General features: G+C 51.3%; 6 protein-coding genes across 6 annotated transcripts; 1 reads left to right on the top strand and 5 right to left on the bottom strand.

The window, feature by feature from the left end:
- Positions 1 to 1092: 1092 nt before the first annotated feature.
- On the bottom strand, positions 1093 to 3719 carry BDR25DRAFT_6182 (uncharacterized protein). The gene is made up of 2 exons (XM_033698830.1): positions 3041 to 3719; positions 1093 to 2987 (listed from the first exon to the last, which is right to left on the bottom strand). The coding sequence occupies exons 1-2, from the start codon at positions 3529 to 3531 to the stop codon at positions 1232 to 1234; spliced, it is 2247 nt and encodes a 748-aa protein (XP_033554822.1). The 5' UTR covers positions 3532 to 3719; the 3' UTR covers positions 1093 to 1231.
- A 2878-nt stretch (positions 3720 to 6597) lies between these two features.
- Positions 6598 to 8915, bottom strand: BDR25DRAFT_250429 (kinesin family protein-like protein; the record flags this gene model as incomplete). Its single annotated transcript, XM_033686065.1, has 3 exons — positions 6598 to 8187; positions 8239 to 8648; positions 8699 to 8915. Coding segments are annotated over 3 exons (2217 nt in total), but the record flags the coding sequence as incomplete, so codon positions are not given.
- Positions 8916 to 8960: 45 nt separating this feature from the next.
- On the bottom strand, positions 8961 to 9839 carry BDR25DRAFT_348282 (uncharacterized protein; the record flags this gene model as incomplete). Its single annotated transcript, XM_033694388.1, has 6 exons — positions 8961 to 9132; positions 9161 to 9219; positions 9273 to 9347; positions 9385 to 9506; positions 9551 to 9699; positions 9742 to 9839. The coding sequence occupies 6 exons, from the start codon at positions 9837 to 9839 to the stop codon at positions 8961 to 8963; spliced, it is 675 nt and encodes a 224-aa protein (XP_033554824.1).
- Positions 9840 to 9965: 126 nt separating this feature from the next.
- Positions 9966 to 12049, top strand: BDR25DRAFT_348283 (uncharacterized protein; the record flags this gene model as incomplete). Its single annotated transcript, XM_033694389.1, has 5 exons — positions 9966 to 10054; positions 10103 to 11531; positions 11600 to 11653; positions 11685 to 11756; positions 11900 to 12049. The coding sequence occupies 5 exons, from the start codon at positions 9966 to 9968 to the stop codon at positions 12047 to 12049; spliced, it is 1794 nt and encodes a 597-aa protein (XP_033554825.1).
- On the bottom strand, positions 11984 to 13146 carry BDR25DRAFT_338681 (ribosomal protein L10e). Its single transcript, XM_033693297.1, has 4 exons — positions 13102 to 13146; positions 12915 to 12979; positions 12426 to 12851; positions 11984 to 12373 (listed from the first exon to the last, which is right to left on the bottom strand). The coding sequence occupies exons 2-4, from the start codon at positions 12960 to 12962 to the stop codon at positions 12182 to 12184; spliced, it is 666 nt and encodes a 221-aa protein (XP_033554826.1). The 5' UTR covers positions 12963 to 12979; positions 13102 to 13146; the 3' UTR covers positions 11984 to 12181.
- Positions 13147 to 13308: 162 nt separating this feature from the next.
- On the bottom strand, positions 13309 to 14185 carry BDR25DRAFT_299714 (cytosolic large ribosomal subunit protein L30). Its single transcript, XM_033689216.1, has 6 exons — positions 14048 to 14185; positions 13943 to 13975; positions 13793 to 13886; positions 13706 to 13735; positions 13511 to 13574; positions 13309 to 13452 (listed from the first exon to the last, which is right to left on the bottom strand). Exons 1-6 carry the CDS (start codon positions 14119 to 14121, stop codon positions 13418 to 13420), a joined length of 330 nt encoding a protein of 109 aa, XP_033554827.1. The 5' UTR covers positions 14122 to 14185; the 3' UTR covers positions 13309 to 13417.
- Positions 14186 to 14590: the final 405 nt, after the last annotated feature.

A 14590-nucleotide genomic window follows, 5' to 3' on the forward strand; every position in this document is an offset into this window, starting at 1 on the left:
GAAGTGGTGTGGTGGAGTGTTACTTCGAAGTAGAATAGACATAGGATTTAAAATTGTCGGTTAGGGGCTCAGAGGCAGGAAAGGGTGGGATATGTTGGTAGTATTAATTTGATAGTGAAAATATCCTGACCAGATGTCGCCCAAAGCATCGCGAGCAGAGTGGGATATATCCCTTTCAAGGTAAGAACGAGCATATTCCGGGCCTTTTACTTTATTCTAGCAGCACGTGAGAAAGTCCACTCTACTCGCATCGTAAAGCCAGACCTACAATCTAGGTTGACAATCACGAGTGGTGTGTCGTGACATAATCATCGAAGAGACAAGAGCCGAATGAAGCGCATTGCTGTAAATATGGAGCAGACGTCACAGGTTTACCCTGAATAGCGATGTCGATCGGCATGGTAGGATACGTGGATATGAGTGAAGATTCAAAGAAGTCATGTCTCAGTGAAAAAGGTATATAGACACAACGCATAGATATCCCAGTATCACCCGTACTACCCAGCCGCACCCCCATTAAACCCTTATAATACCTCAACCCCCACTCCTGCTTTGACGCGGGCGTCCAAAAAATCCAAGAATGCGAAGAAGTCAACGAAACAAAAGCCAATTAAAAGCGAACAAGGAAAAGGAGAAGGGAAAAGTCAACCGAACCAAAGCGAAGCAAACGGTGGCTGAGAAATGAAGCATCGTGAAGCTAATGTAGACCCCTTTCTGATAAAAGGTTTAAAGCCTGTAACGCCCGCTATAACGGATCTGGTATATCCCCCAGCCTGATAACTCACAGCCCCGACCCTAGCCCTTAGCAGGGAAGTCCACACTTGAGAATTCAAAAAGAAATAAAATAGGTCTGATGCGCATGCGTGAGTGATTGATCCGCGTGTAAATCCAGTAAAGTGGGGAATAACAATACGAAATGCTTGATTCGGGGACCAATGGTCCGACATAACCATACTTCTCTCATGGGTATCATCGCACCGATAATAGGAGACGGGTTCCCGATCATCAGCGTCTTACAGATGACAAAGGAGACATAACAAGTTACCGAGTGTGTATAGCATAGCATCAAACAAGGAAATTCGTTAGGTGTATAGTTTCGTGAATTCATGCCGTTACGCAGGAACGAAAGAAGAATTTAGTGATCTTAGAAGTAAAGGTGGTGGGGATACCTAATGTGTCGACGTGTATGGTCTTGGCTTAGTCAAGGTAGATAAGCGGCGCTCAGGAGCAATCAAGGTCGATTTCCAACAGCTTGCTGCTCACCAGTAGCGACTGCCACGAGCGCCTCGAGTCGTCTCATGTCGTTGGCGCCTGAATGGGGTAGTGGTTGTCCAAAGGTAATCTGCCCTCTTTCAGGTTCCCGCAGGGGTCGATATCCAGAGTTCGACAAGCTGTGGTTGTGGTACTGGGGATACTGAACAGGATACGGTCTTTCCACAATTGGGGGAGGCCCCGCTTTGTGCTCCTCTACCGGGACACCTGGAGGGTGTGCTTCAACGTAGCCGTTGCTGTGAACAATGGCAGGCTGGTATTCGGTCATAGAAGAATTTGACGGGGTTGGGACGCCTTCGCTACTACTGGAGTCTTCGGGTGAAGTGCGTTGGACAGCCCTCCCAGGCTGCGGTGGACCTTGTTGAGTCAAAGGCAGGGGTCCGTTATACCAACCGTGTCGCTTATTCTTCCGGGGAGTGACAGGTGGATCCTGGGAGGTTCGAGCTGGGTTTCTTGGAGGAACCTGGATTGGTTGAGGAGAGTTATTGGGTCGCTGTTGAGCGAAGTAGCTCGGCTGTGGGGCAGTCGTGGGCCGGGCCGCAGAGGACAGTCCTTGGTTACCCTGGTACTGAGGCCACTGCTCTCGTGGAGGATTAGGACTGGCGATCTCGAGTCGGTTGATACCTGTCTGTAGTGTCGCGTCCCAGGAAATACTCTGCCGTTTCTCGCGCTGTGGAATCGGTGGAGTGTCGACTGGTGCATGATACGTCGCCGGGCGAGTGGGTGTATCTATTTGCATAGGACTGTGTTGACGACGGGGCAATGGTAATGGAGGAGGCGCATGGTCAAAGCTCTCAATACCAGGAAGTCTCGTTGTTTGACTTGCGGCAGGTTGCGACGTGTACGACGGGCGGGGGGCGTCCGGAGTCTGGTAGTACCCAAGCCCGCTCGTAGCAGGGCGGGGACCTAGATTGGTGTAAGACCCCGGATGCCAGGTGCGTCGCCTCCAGTCGGCATCTGCATTAGACTCCCTTCTAGACTCGGAAAAGTTCGATGCGGTAGGACTAGCAAAGAGACTGCTTTGCCCAGAAAATGTCGAGGATGTCGAGGACGGTAGAGGGGTGATGTATGGGGGAGGGAATTGCCCAGGAGGGCCAGAAAACGGGTTACCTCCGGCAGACGGGACTGACAATCGACGTCCAGGAGTTCTCGCACCCCACGTGGCTGGTCTTGATGCAGAGGAGATGGGTGATTGCAGGCCAGATCCAAAGCGCCCTGGACTTCCTGTCTCGGTGGAGAAAGTGGCTGAGGTGGGCGTAGTAACGCCAGTCGACTGAGTGTTGTATTCCACAATCTGCGGCCCCGGACTGCCCATCAGCGGGGGGTTGTAGCTGTCAAGGGTGTTGAGGGACAGCCGAGCCCTTGCAGAGCCGTCATTCGCCATGGCGAGTGGTGGGGGCCGGCGCCTCACATCCTGAGGTTGGCTAACACTGATGCTCGAGGCAGTCGATGTTATGCTAGACGCCGACAGATTCCTACTATGTCCTCGGCTGTGTCCGCCCTGGCTGCCTAATGTGTTGGCCCTTGAGCGACTCCCAGGCGGCCGGACGCGATCAGTTCGGATTTGTCTCTGAAACCTAGTACCTGTTGCAGCCAAGGAATCTCCAGGAATATCTTCGTTTACGTGGACGGTTTGTGCGTGCTGGCGAAGGTTGTCGAGGCGGGAAAATCGTCGTGAGCAATGGCATTGGAAGGGTCGCTCACCGGTATGCTTGCTGTAGGGGATTGTGTTAGCCTAGCTCAATCGCGCATCTTACTCGACACGTACCGAATATGCCTGGCCAAGTGTTCACTTCGTGTGAAACTTAACTGGCAAGGTGGGAAGTCGGTGCAGAAGAAGCGTTGTCCTTTCTTCTTTTTTGAAGGCCTGTTCGCATCGCTATTCACGCTCTCGTTGTCCGACCCATCCCGGCCATCATCATCGCCACCCATTTCTATGTCCTGCGAGTCCACTGATTGTGTCGACCTGTGCGAATTCTCCCTGCTCAATGCGCCATTCCTACTCGGGGTTTTGCTTATCTCGCGCGAAGGTGTAAAAGGCGACGATGGCAAGGGCCGTTGGGCTGCGAGACCGCCAAAACTATTGCGCGTTGGGGTTTTCGCTGAGGGATCCTCAGCCCGGGGATCTTCTGACGGCCTTGACTCGGAAAAGAACTTCGCATTCGGTCGAGGTGTCGTAGGTGTGGTTTCTTCTCCGAGACGGCCTGGGGGAGGGTCCGGTACAGTGAGCGTAGTGTTGACTGCTTGAAAGGCAGACATTATGATGGCGATTTGGCCTCGTCGGTCTGCAGTGTCCCTTTATTCTTGTTGCGTGTACGTCTGATGTGAGCGCTGACACTCGAGGCTTGCGACACTTCGACGGCCTGAGCCGGCAACGCAGAATCTTCAGCGGGGCCGGACGGCCGGTACCTGGAAGGGGAATCTAACAAAAATCTCGAATCGGGCTACCTATGTAGAGTGCAATTACAACGAGATGTGTAGTGCAGGTCTCCTCGGAAGGGTCTCAGGAAGGCTGAAACAGCAATGCTGATGACGAATAGAGAGCGGCTTTGCAACGACATCCGAACCTGACGCTCGGGAAGACAGAAGGAGGGGGACAATAGAAGAGTGAATAATAAATGGCAGTCGTCTCGTCGTTAGTCGTAACGTGATGGGTGCATCGAAGGGAGAGTGGTGGTGATGCAGGATAGAGGCGGATACTCGGAGTTTGTCTTCAGACCAGTGACGAGTGAGGGTGCGATAAGACGCCGGAGGGGCGATCCCCGCCACTTGAGGCAGACGCTGAGAGGGTGGAGGGCTGCGCTTGCAGATGCACAAAAGCACGAGCAGACTTGGGGCAGGGTGCGGCTCTCACGAATGCACAGAGCCAGATTCAACAACGCCGAGCGGCCACACAGTGCAGGACGAGATGCAGACTGAGGGTTGGGGGCAGAGGTCGAGGTCGAGTTGGGTTGCAAGCGTATGCGAGGGGTGGAAGGCTAGGTGGTGGGATGCAAAGCTAGTGCCCTTTGTCGCGCGGCCCTGGAGCTGGGCTGGCGAAAGGCTGGGGTTAGAATCCGATCCGCCTTGCGACGAAGCGTGAGCACCGACTTTGCTTGCAGATCTTTGTCCGTGTGGGCGCCCTCAAAACCAAGCGTGCGACTGGTGTGGACAACGCCAGCCAAGCCAGTTGCTCACCAGTTGCTCACTTCAGATGCGCAGCTGAAAGCGCCCCAGCCCGTCGCACGCCAGTCGCGAGCACGTAAGAAAGCCCTGAGGAGCTCGCTGAGAAAGCCTGATGAGAAATGCCCACGGCCGCGTCCCAGCAATCGACCATCTCAACCCCTGCAAGCCATTTCGCGGCAGGGGTCACCACATCAACAGCGAGATGCTCATGCGGGCGGGGCTGGCAACAATACCGCCATGTCTGTATCCGCGGATATTAATATCAGCGATGGTATTCTCCCAGATATGACAAAAGACGAAGGACCCTCGTTGCGCCCCGAGTCTCCAGGGAAGAATATTCAACTGAAGCGTGCTGTGCTTCGCTGCTGGGGACAACGAAAACCCTCAAGTTTCACCGCCCGGTTTCACATGCAGTGAGAAGCTCAACTGCCTTTCCTCTTGTTGAACACCTTCGGCGGGGTTCCTGCCACACCAACACGAGCAGTAGCGGGCCAGCAAGGAATTGTCGTCAGCAAAAAGCAGTCGTGGAGTGGACCGCCGACAAGGCCGCAAGGGTGACCGCCTCTTCTTCTGGTCATTGGCCCAGGAGACGTTTCTTGCAGAAGGCTACCGCGAGCGCGGCTGCAAGGGGGACAGGGTGCAATCGAGCGTGATCCACAGAAGACAAAATGTACCTTTGTACCTTGCCGAAGCGAAAGACTAGGCATCCCGCGGTTCAAGCGGCCACGAATTGATAATTCCTCTTTTGGCTGTGAACGATGCGGCGAGGATCCGGGATCGGATGTGACAAGAGTGTGGGTCGGAGGCAACAGATAGATCAAGTTGATATTTACTTGTATAGGCGGTGAGGGTCTGGTTCATAGTTCCTTTTGATAATCCAGGTCTTAAGATGCGCGAAGCGCAGCTCCAGCTCACACATGAATCAGAGCCAGGCTGACAAAGTTTGGTTTCCACCAGAAAAAGGTTCCAGTTCCTGGCATTCCACTGATCAGAAACAGGGCCACAGAGGCACCGGAAAATTGCCCACGCAGGCGGAATCGTTCCTTGGGACGGCATTCGTGGTCATCTGATGGCGTCGAGGTGCGTGTTCGAGGTCGTGTTCTATTTCCAGGCCAGTAATCGTCCCAGCCAAGACATTGTCAATAATGTGGACACGCCAACTCAGTATCTTTTCCTCGAGTCAGCATCCTACATCTATGGCCATTACCATTACAGAGAAGTCCCACAGAGGCAGATTCGCCCGCCAGTTGATGGAACGACACCCCTTGAAACAAACCATCGTTATGACAAGCATAGTATCCTTCCGGGTCCAGCCGGCTAGGTTGGCTTTTTTGTGATTGGGAGAAGGATCGTGGTGGCAACATTGGTTGAGCCGGCCTTTGGTGGCGATAGCTGCATGGTGTTGAGGGGCATTGGTTGGGTATAATACTTGAGATCTACGCCACGGGCAGATACATTACATCACCTTGCCTCATGCGGTCGATTCCGTACCGAAGGGGTCGCTCAGATCATCCGAAAGCTCGTGAAAGCACATCGCCCTGCATTGAGCCATGCAGCGATGCTGCGCCAACGACCTTTCCACGGCCCGCAGAACAAGCCGTCGATTTGATGATAGATCTCGCCTGTCGGAGGTAGACGATTTAGCCATCTTCGGATTGAGTTCAAGAGAGAAGAACTCAACCTACCGACTCTCTTCTCTGCAAACAGCTACAGAGATCTTTTCTGTACGTGTCTGACAGTTATATTCCTTGCATGCATGAGTGTGATACTACTTTCAACAAATAGCCATAATGTCGAGCGACGGAATTCTAAAGACCGATGCGACTTACTTAGTTTAGATGTGGCTTCACTTCAAAAGGAGCGGCTTGAGTGGATTGTGAGGTTGATATAGGTGGCGGTATTTCCTCATCAAACACAACCTTAATTGCACCGCCTCTAGCTTGGAACAGGAAGCGGATGCAAAAATCTATTGACTGCCGAAGCAAGGGCACTTGCAACCCCAAAACGCCATCGCCATGCATACAGGAACAGATGCGGCATGCCAAATCCCAAGACCGAAGACCAACCCTGTTGTTCATCCCAAACACCTTTCCACTGTCACATTTTCGCCAAGCATGATAGGGCTGCGCAGGTGGGTGCAATCTCCTAGAAGCTGGTTTCTACACTCAAACTTGCCCTCATATTTTCCACGGTCTTTCCCCCAACACCTTTCAGCAAGGCTAAGCTCTCTAAATCTCTCACCTCCTCGTCTTCCATCTCTACCAAGCTTCCCACTATCGCGTCGGCCTTCTTGGCGCCCACTCCTTTTAAAGCTTTAATCATGTTGACGTCTCTCGAATTTATAATCCTTAGGATATGCTTTGTTCGAGGTGTCTGTTCCCCGGGTGTGGCAGCTGAGTCTCTGAAAATTGGAAGCTTTTTGGCTAATTTCTTTGGGTTGCGAACAGTTTTCGGCCGAAACTTAAAGCTAGAATCAGACACATAAGAGTCTTCATGGTCGGACCCTGCCGCAGGTGCGAAATCTCCATCATCTTCTGAATCATCCCTGAAGACAATCTTGTGCTTCTTCTTCTTTTCTTGCTTTATTGGGGCTATGCGATTCAATGGCGGTAGTGGATGATCTAATGAGGATGCTGCACTCGACGTTGGAACCTCGATATCTCTTCTCCCCTTAACCCGATCCTCGAGTGTCTTCATTTTTGACTTGAGTTTCTCATTTCCGGGGAAGAACGGAAGAGCCAATTGGTACATCCTCAGGGCACTGGCCTCCTCCCCACGGACTTGATGCTGCTTTGCCATAAGCAGGAATTGCAATCCTTGGGCTTTCTCGTCTTCCTCCTTTGTCTCGATTCGATGTTCAAGATCATCAAGTCGTTTCTGAAGCTCCGCAGACAGTGCTGGGGCTGGAGTGGATGTACCCTGAAGAGCTTTCTCGGCAAGCTTTTCGTCTATACGTTGGGCGATGAGAGCTTCGATGAACTCTTTCGACATGGCAGGCTCTGAGGGGACAGCAGAGCGAGATCGGGAAATGTGCTCGCTAGGCCTCATCTTTGAAGGGCGCGCGCCGAAGGTGCTGTTGTGATCCGCAGATCGTTTGTGGGTGTCAGCTCTTCGGATTCCCTGATTCTGCAAAGGAATATTAGATGAAGTGCGAGAAGCAGATGTACGAGCGTCGGAGTATACCGAGAACGCTTTGACTGGTTTTCCTCCTGGCTTTTTCTGCGTATCTCGGTCCTGTAGATTTGCATTATGGGCAGTAGTCAGAGGGCGAAGTGGCTGCCTCGTTATGTTTGCCCCCGAAATACTTGTGGTAGCTGCGAGCGGTTTGGCTACATTCCTAAGCACAGGTTCGTTTTCGACCTCGCAGATTTCGATCTTTTTCGTCCGATTTGCAAAGTTAAGCGAACTCAGAGTGTCTAGGTGATATGATCGAACTGGGGCTAGGTTGAGTATCATCAACGTTAGCCCGTCGTTCTGTCCAAGGGACAGAATTCGTGTCATTTTAGACTCTCTATAGGGAATTCGAGTTTGTTTTTTGCTGATGGCTTCGACGCATTGGGCCAGCACGAAGAGGCTCTTGTTTATACTTGCTGACTCCACTAGCCGCTCCTTGTTATTCTCGGTTCTACGATTGTCCTCGGATCCTGCCAGATCGATGGCAGATGCTTTGCTCACACGAACTGTAGTCTCTGTAGTCTGCGTGATCTTGACGCAAAGGATAGCGTGGGATCGAGAAGAGTGGGCGTTAAGCTAACTTAGGTTAGCCTCATATACTCAGTTGAAGATTCGATGCCAGAATACCTTTGTCGCAGAAGTAGACCTGTTAATGTTTGCCTGGTCGTACAATTGTTCGAACTCCTTTAATGTTGTGCAGGGTTTCTCCGTCAACCCTACCACAACAGTCTTCCCATTATTGTCTCGTATAGGTAGCCCGGATAGAGTTCGCTTTTCTGGTGGTTCGAACAAATCGTAAACCCTATCACAGTATATCTCGTAATACGATAACGCGACTTCAACCTGGGTCGCACCAGCAGTTTCTTTCTCGATTTTCCGACATCGCCTGTAAATAGCACTCAAAAGTCGAGGAATGATTCCTCTGTCTGCTAAAGACTTTCCACCCCTCATGCTCCAAGTTTTTCCTGTGCCCGTTACACCATATGCGAATATTGTTGTATCGAAGCCATTAAAGAGATGCTTGACAGTCGAAGACACTATTAAGGTCAATCAGGGCCTAACATACGATTCAGCGTAGCTGACCCACCCTCACTATCGAAGATCTGCTGCTGGGTCGCGTGCTGCTCGTAAACCGAGTTGAACTGAAACGAAAACGACTCCGCGTCGTTCCTTGGGTTGGGTATCCGGACGACAGTTGGGTTAGCTACATCTTCTCCTTCAAGAGACTCGGCCGTGACGATGGTATCTTTGTTGAGCTCGTGTTTGAGCAACGGCCGTATCCGGGCAACGACTCGAACCGACATCGTGGACGATGGGGGAGAGAGGAACGGTGGGATGGAGGAGAGGGATTATAGGTAGAGAAAATCAATGTCTAAGTCTACCGAAAGAATGTCGGACCTACTCTGACGTCGAGTTCGAAAGTGCAAAAGAGCCAGCCATCCTGGGCGGTCATGTTGATTTGGTGGTCGCTTGGGTTGCCCAGGAAACATCAGGGACGATGCACGTGCACCGAGCTGTCGACTGGCGTTGAGCATCACTCATCATTCACCGAAACTCTTCATCTTTCCATGTTATCATACCATGCTCTGATGATGCCAACTTCTGTTGCTATTCATCGACTTCTCATGAGAAGCAGTGTTAACTGGGAAGTGTAAGCCCACCGTTTCCAGCCTCGAGCGCTTTAATAGACTCACTTTTCTCTGGCCTCTCTCCACTATGTTGCTTCTCTCGTGCCACTTGGCGAAATTAGATGACCACTCCACCGTAACGCACCGCGAAGATACATCGCTCTGTATCTATTTCTGGGCTCGTGGTACGGTGTCGACCAATGTGCTTTCCGAGCGCGTCGCCAAATATCGCCCCTTGGCATTTCTCTTCCCTCTCATTGGCTAGGCCTGAAACAAACTCCATCCGCCCACGAAAGACAGCAACCACTCACCAATACCCATGTAAAAACGCGTCAAAAACCCCCAGGAACACATCCTAAATCCAGATCCTAAAATCAATGCTGAACCAGTGCCGGCCTCTCTACTAATTTCCAGTAAAACAGCGGCTAATGGAAGCTTCAAAACCGCGACGTATCCCCTCCTGCAGCAATAAGTGCCGTACAGCGAGTCCTCGTAGCCTCACAGTTCTTCCCTTTCGTTTGTTTGAGACAAACGTGTGTTTCCTTTGTAGTCCGTCTCCTTCCTTTGTGTCTTTACTGTTTCGTCAACCGTTTCCCTCATAATTTCTGTCTTCCCCGTTTCTCCCTCTCTCCTTGTGTCTGTCACTCTCGTTCTGTTTTGACGCGTGCGTCGTTCCAAAGTTCTCTTCAATCCGGTTGGGATCTTTTGTTCGCCTTAATTGTGACAATGGCTATCTTTCATACGATATGGCTGCTGGCAGCATGTTCTACTTTGGTAATAGCAGGGCCGGTACCCCAGCATTACAGGAATCTACAGTAAGCTGATAGCTCATGGAATTATTATATCATACTGATATCGCACAGCTATCCTCGGTTTGAAAACACTTCGTCGAGAGTTTCATCAGTTCTTCAAGGATTACCTGCAGAGATCCCTTCTACCACTCATCTCTTGTTCACCGCCTCGCCTTCGTTATTGATATCAGCCTCTTCGAGTGCTCCCGTCAACGCGGAAACCCCCGAGATTGTTATCACTCCCATAGAACGTAGCTTATCCACAGTCATCATCCCCGCAGTAACTTTCAAGAACCCGGATGGACAGCCACTTCAGACAAGAGAAGGGCAAACAGTTGTCCTCACATATTTCATCCCAAACCCACCTACTGCAGCACCTCCAGAGGCGCCTTCGACTACATCATCCATTCCGCCCGAAACATCCACCAACGAGGCCCCTGTGACATCGCGTGCCAAGTCAAGTCAGCAATCCGACACTGCCTCTAGTGCTTCGACCAGCTCTCGGTCTGATTCTGCGAAGCACACTGAGAGTGCTTTGAGTGTGACAAGCTACCAAGGCCCCCAATTCACGTATCAACCTAGCGGAAGCAGTCTTGGGGCCTCATCAAGTCAAACGATTGCTAAGCTCCCTTCTGCAACAACTCTTCTCAGCTTTGGTCCGTCTGAAAGCAGCTCGACCACTGGTGCCAGCAGGACCCTTTTGGAAGGCATACCAAATACCCTGTCATTTACTGCAGTTCCAAGCGGATCCGGTGCTGGATCACCGGCGAGTCAGTCCTCATCTTCTACAGGGGCTGTAAATCCTCCCGAGCAACTAACAACAGCACCTTCTGCAAGCTCGGTGATTTCGTCCAAAATAGGCGCAGCAAGCAGCACCATTGCCGAATCCTCAAACGTGGCACAGTCATCTATAGTATCTGGATCTTCAAATCTTACTGCCAAACCCAGCTTGGTCATTGTCACTAAAACCGAATTTACCACCGTCTTCCCTTCGACTACCGCTGCCAATAACCCACCCTCATCTCTCCAACCGTCTAATTCGGAGACGAATGCCGCAGCAGCATCCTCCACCTTAGTACCTACACAGTCGTCTTCATCAGCCGGACTCCCCACAACTCCGCTCCCCCTACCACCGGTAGTCACAGTGACGCGGTACACGACCGTCCCACCTTCTCCACCCACATCCGCCGCAAGCCAAGCGCCCGCCAGCTCCAAAAATACGCCAGCTTCCGGTCCTCCAGCATCCTCCTCCGCGGTGTCATCAGAGCCGCTGTCTTCGCAAGTCGCAGCCACATCTTCGAACGCACCAGTCCCGCCACCCTCGTCGACACCAATAGCACCACTACTGCCAGCGACAACCGTTCCCCCACCCTCGTCTTCCGCCCCACCTCCAGAACCCTCCACATCTTCAACATCTGAGAGCAAGCTGATTGTCACTCCTATTCCAGCGTCCCAGATCTTCACCATCACAGAAACAGTAACAGAGAAGGAAACCGTCACTGTGACCGCGACTGTAAAAGGCTAACCTACATCTTTGAAAACGGTGCTCTGTAATCGCCGACACGTCAGGTGGGATATCCCCACTCATACCTTGCTCTCATAAAGTCCCTCGCCCATCGTACTGTAACATTTAAATTTCTTAAATTTTCTGTAGATCAGCACGGCTAGTCCTGCGAAATATTCAATTGTTGCTATTCAAGATATCCGGGGAACGACGGTGGAGGCGGTAATCCATAATGCTAGATAGTTTACTTAAGCAATCAAACTGATGCGCATTGCATGTTTAAACCTACAATACGGCATCCTGAACCTGGTCAAACAATCTTGCCAAGCTATTAGTGAAGAGCAGTCCTTCCTAGGGAGATCGAGCACTTGGCCATTAAAGGCATCGGTCAGACTCTGTGGATATACCAAGAGAGGGCACAGCCATTACGAGCACTCCAAAGAGCATGTGTCATACTTGAGTTCCATTGCCATTGTCAGGTCAGATTTTGGTCATTCTCTACAGGTATTCCATAGAAATTCACTTTCAAACCCTCATCCACGATCAAAGGAAAAGAAAAGGGAAAAAGGCAAAATACGCCATGTCACCGGTATCTCACTCATCCCAATGCACTTCAGATCTCCGTCATCACGTCCAACGAGAGAAGCCTACGCCTCAGCCTCGAAAGCATCCGGGAAGCGGCGCATGTTCTGTTCGATGTTGCCCTTGTTGCGGAGAAACTGGACGTAGGCACCGTCGACCTTGACGCGACCTTGCTGGCGCTTCTCGACGTACTCTTCGCGGCGGAGGTTGGTGAAGCCCCAGTTCTTGCTGACGATGATCTTTTGGCGGCCGGGGAACTGCATCGATTAGCATTAACATTTCAAGGATGAAACAGCTGGGCTGGCTTACCTTGTACTGGGATCGCCTAAGAGCCTCAATAGCAGTGGCACGGTGAGTATCCCTCGTCCGGACGGACAAGATGATCTGACCGATGTTCACACGTGCAACCGTTCCGTTGGGCTTCCCGAAAGCACCACGCATACCGGTCTGCAGTCTATCGGCACCAGCGCACGACAACATCTTGTTGATACGGATCACATGGTATGGGTGGGCGCGAACACGGAGATGGAAACCTTCCTTTCCGGCGATCTTCACGAGGTACTTGTTGGCACAGATACGGGCGGCTTCGAGGGCCTCGGAAGACAGCTGCTCGTACTCGTTGGAGACGAGGTGAATGCAGAGGGGGAACTCGTCAACGTTGGCACGCTTGCGTCCAAGATCAAAGATGCGAATCTTTGGATCCGGTACACCACGGTTGAAGCGGCTCTTGGGGTACTACATGTCCAATATCAGCCCTGGTTGTTGTTTCTACAACTTTTTATTCCCTCTGTCACATACCGGCTTGTTCTTGCAGTACCTGTAGCAGCGAGCGGGTCTCCTGGCCATTGTATCGGTTTTCGAGTCTGATTTCAAATCAATGAATTGCTTGTTTGACCACGGTTTGCGAGAGGTGAGGGAGTCGGTACTGCATCGACCGGTCAATACGGATGCGTAGAATATAGCAGCAGGTGCAGTGATACTTACCCAGTACTTATATGTGGTGTTGCGGGGGGGGAGAGCAAGAGCAAAAGTTGAATCGGGAGAAGGTGATGTATTAACAAAGCCGCAGTGTGGGCCGCCACGACGCTAGTCCCGATTAAGCGGCAGCCGAACTCCGCCTTGTTAGTTTCACGATTTCAAAGCAGCATTCACGCGAGTCACCGAACACCGAGCACATCAAAGAGTCATATCATGGATGGCCTTTTTGTGGCACACAATGTTCATTTCATTGCTATCTGCACTACTAAGACCGCCTTGGGTTTTGGAATGACCTCCCCGTTCGTGGCCATTTCTCCCTCAATCTATGCCGTGTTGGTGGTAAGAATGTCTGAGTCACCTGTGGGAAGTGTTAGTGAACCTTAGCGCTAATCTCAGGCCTTATTCTTGAAACGTACCAGCATCGAGGATGGCCATGGTGGAGCAACGGAAGAGTTTACCACAGGCGGTTCCCAGCTCGATCTGTAGATTGTTAGGTTAGTGAACAGCCCTCCGAAGTCTTCGGTAGACCTCTTCTCAGGGCCAGCCCTCGGAGAGCGCTCTTGGCATCTCGTCGTGAGGCCATGAGAACGGATCGGGGTCGTGGTACATACGTTGTTTCCGGAGAAGTGATGGACAGACGTCTACAATATATTAGCCCAGATTCGTTACGAAGAAGATTCCCAGGATTGATAACGCACCTTGCTCAACATAGAGACGTATTCGAGCTCGGACTTCCTCAGAGGCGGCGTGTTTCCTGCAATGATGACCAACTTGGCTTTTCCGGATCGCAGACTGAACGGAGGTAAGAAGGATTAAATCAAACAACAGGGTGATGAAGCATCGCGTACGATTTGAGGGTAGACTTATAGCCCAAGGTGACCCTAAATTTCATATTAGCCCACTATTCGAAAAATAATGGGAGGCTTGATGGAATATCGCAGGTAGGAACTCACTTTCCGGACTTCATTACAAGCGCAAGCCGCGAGTTGATGGAGTCGGCCGTCTTCTTAGCTTTCTTTGGTGCCATCTTTGCGCGCAGGAATGTGTTGTTGGGCTCCTGGTGTGTGTTGTTGCGCTCCGGTAGATTCGTGCTTGTTTCATTGAATGTGTGCTCCGAATTTGCGATGTGCGTACTTGAACTCTTGGCAGCTACGCGAGGCTAATCCTGATTAAGCTTAGATTGGCTGGCCGCCAATTGCTCTGGCACTTAATGATATTCTGGACAGGACTGATTCAAGATAGTTGTTTATTATTACTTTGATGTTCTACTTTAGAAGTGCAAATTGTATCTAGGGAGATCCATCTAAAAAGCACGGGAATTTCAGCTCCACTCATTCTTGCAATCTTAGATGCGCCCACCAACTTAAGATAGCAGAGATCATGTGAATACTTCAATTCAAACCGCTAAGGAAGCTTAGTAGCTATGTGTACTCGTGCTCAAACATTCGAAGTGAAAGACTCCGAATAGTTAATCCGGATTCTGCGTACCTGGTTCC

This window comes from Lindgomyces ingoldianus (genome assembly GCF_010093535.1).
Source record: "Lindgomyces ingoldianus strain ATCC 200398 unplaced genomic scaffold BDR25scaffold_1, whole genome shotgun sequence".
In the NCBI taxonomy this organism is placed as follows: domain Eukaryota; kingdom Fungi; phylum Ascomycota; class Dothideomycetes; order Pleosporales; family Lindgomycetaceae; genus Lindgomyces; species Lindgomyces ingoldianus.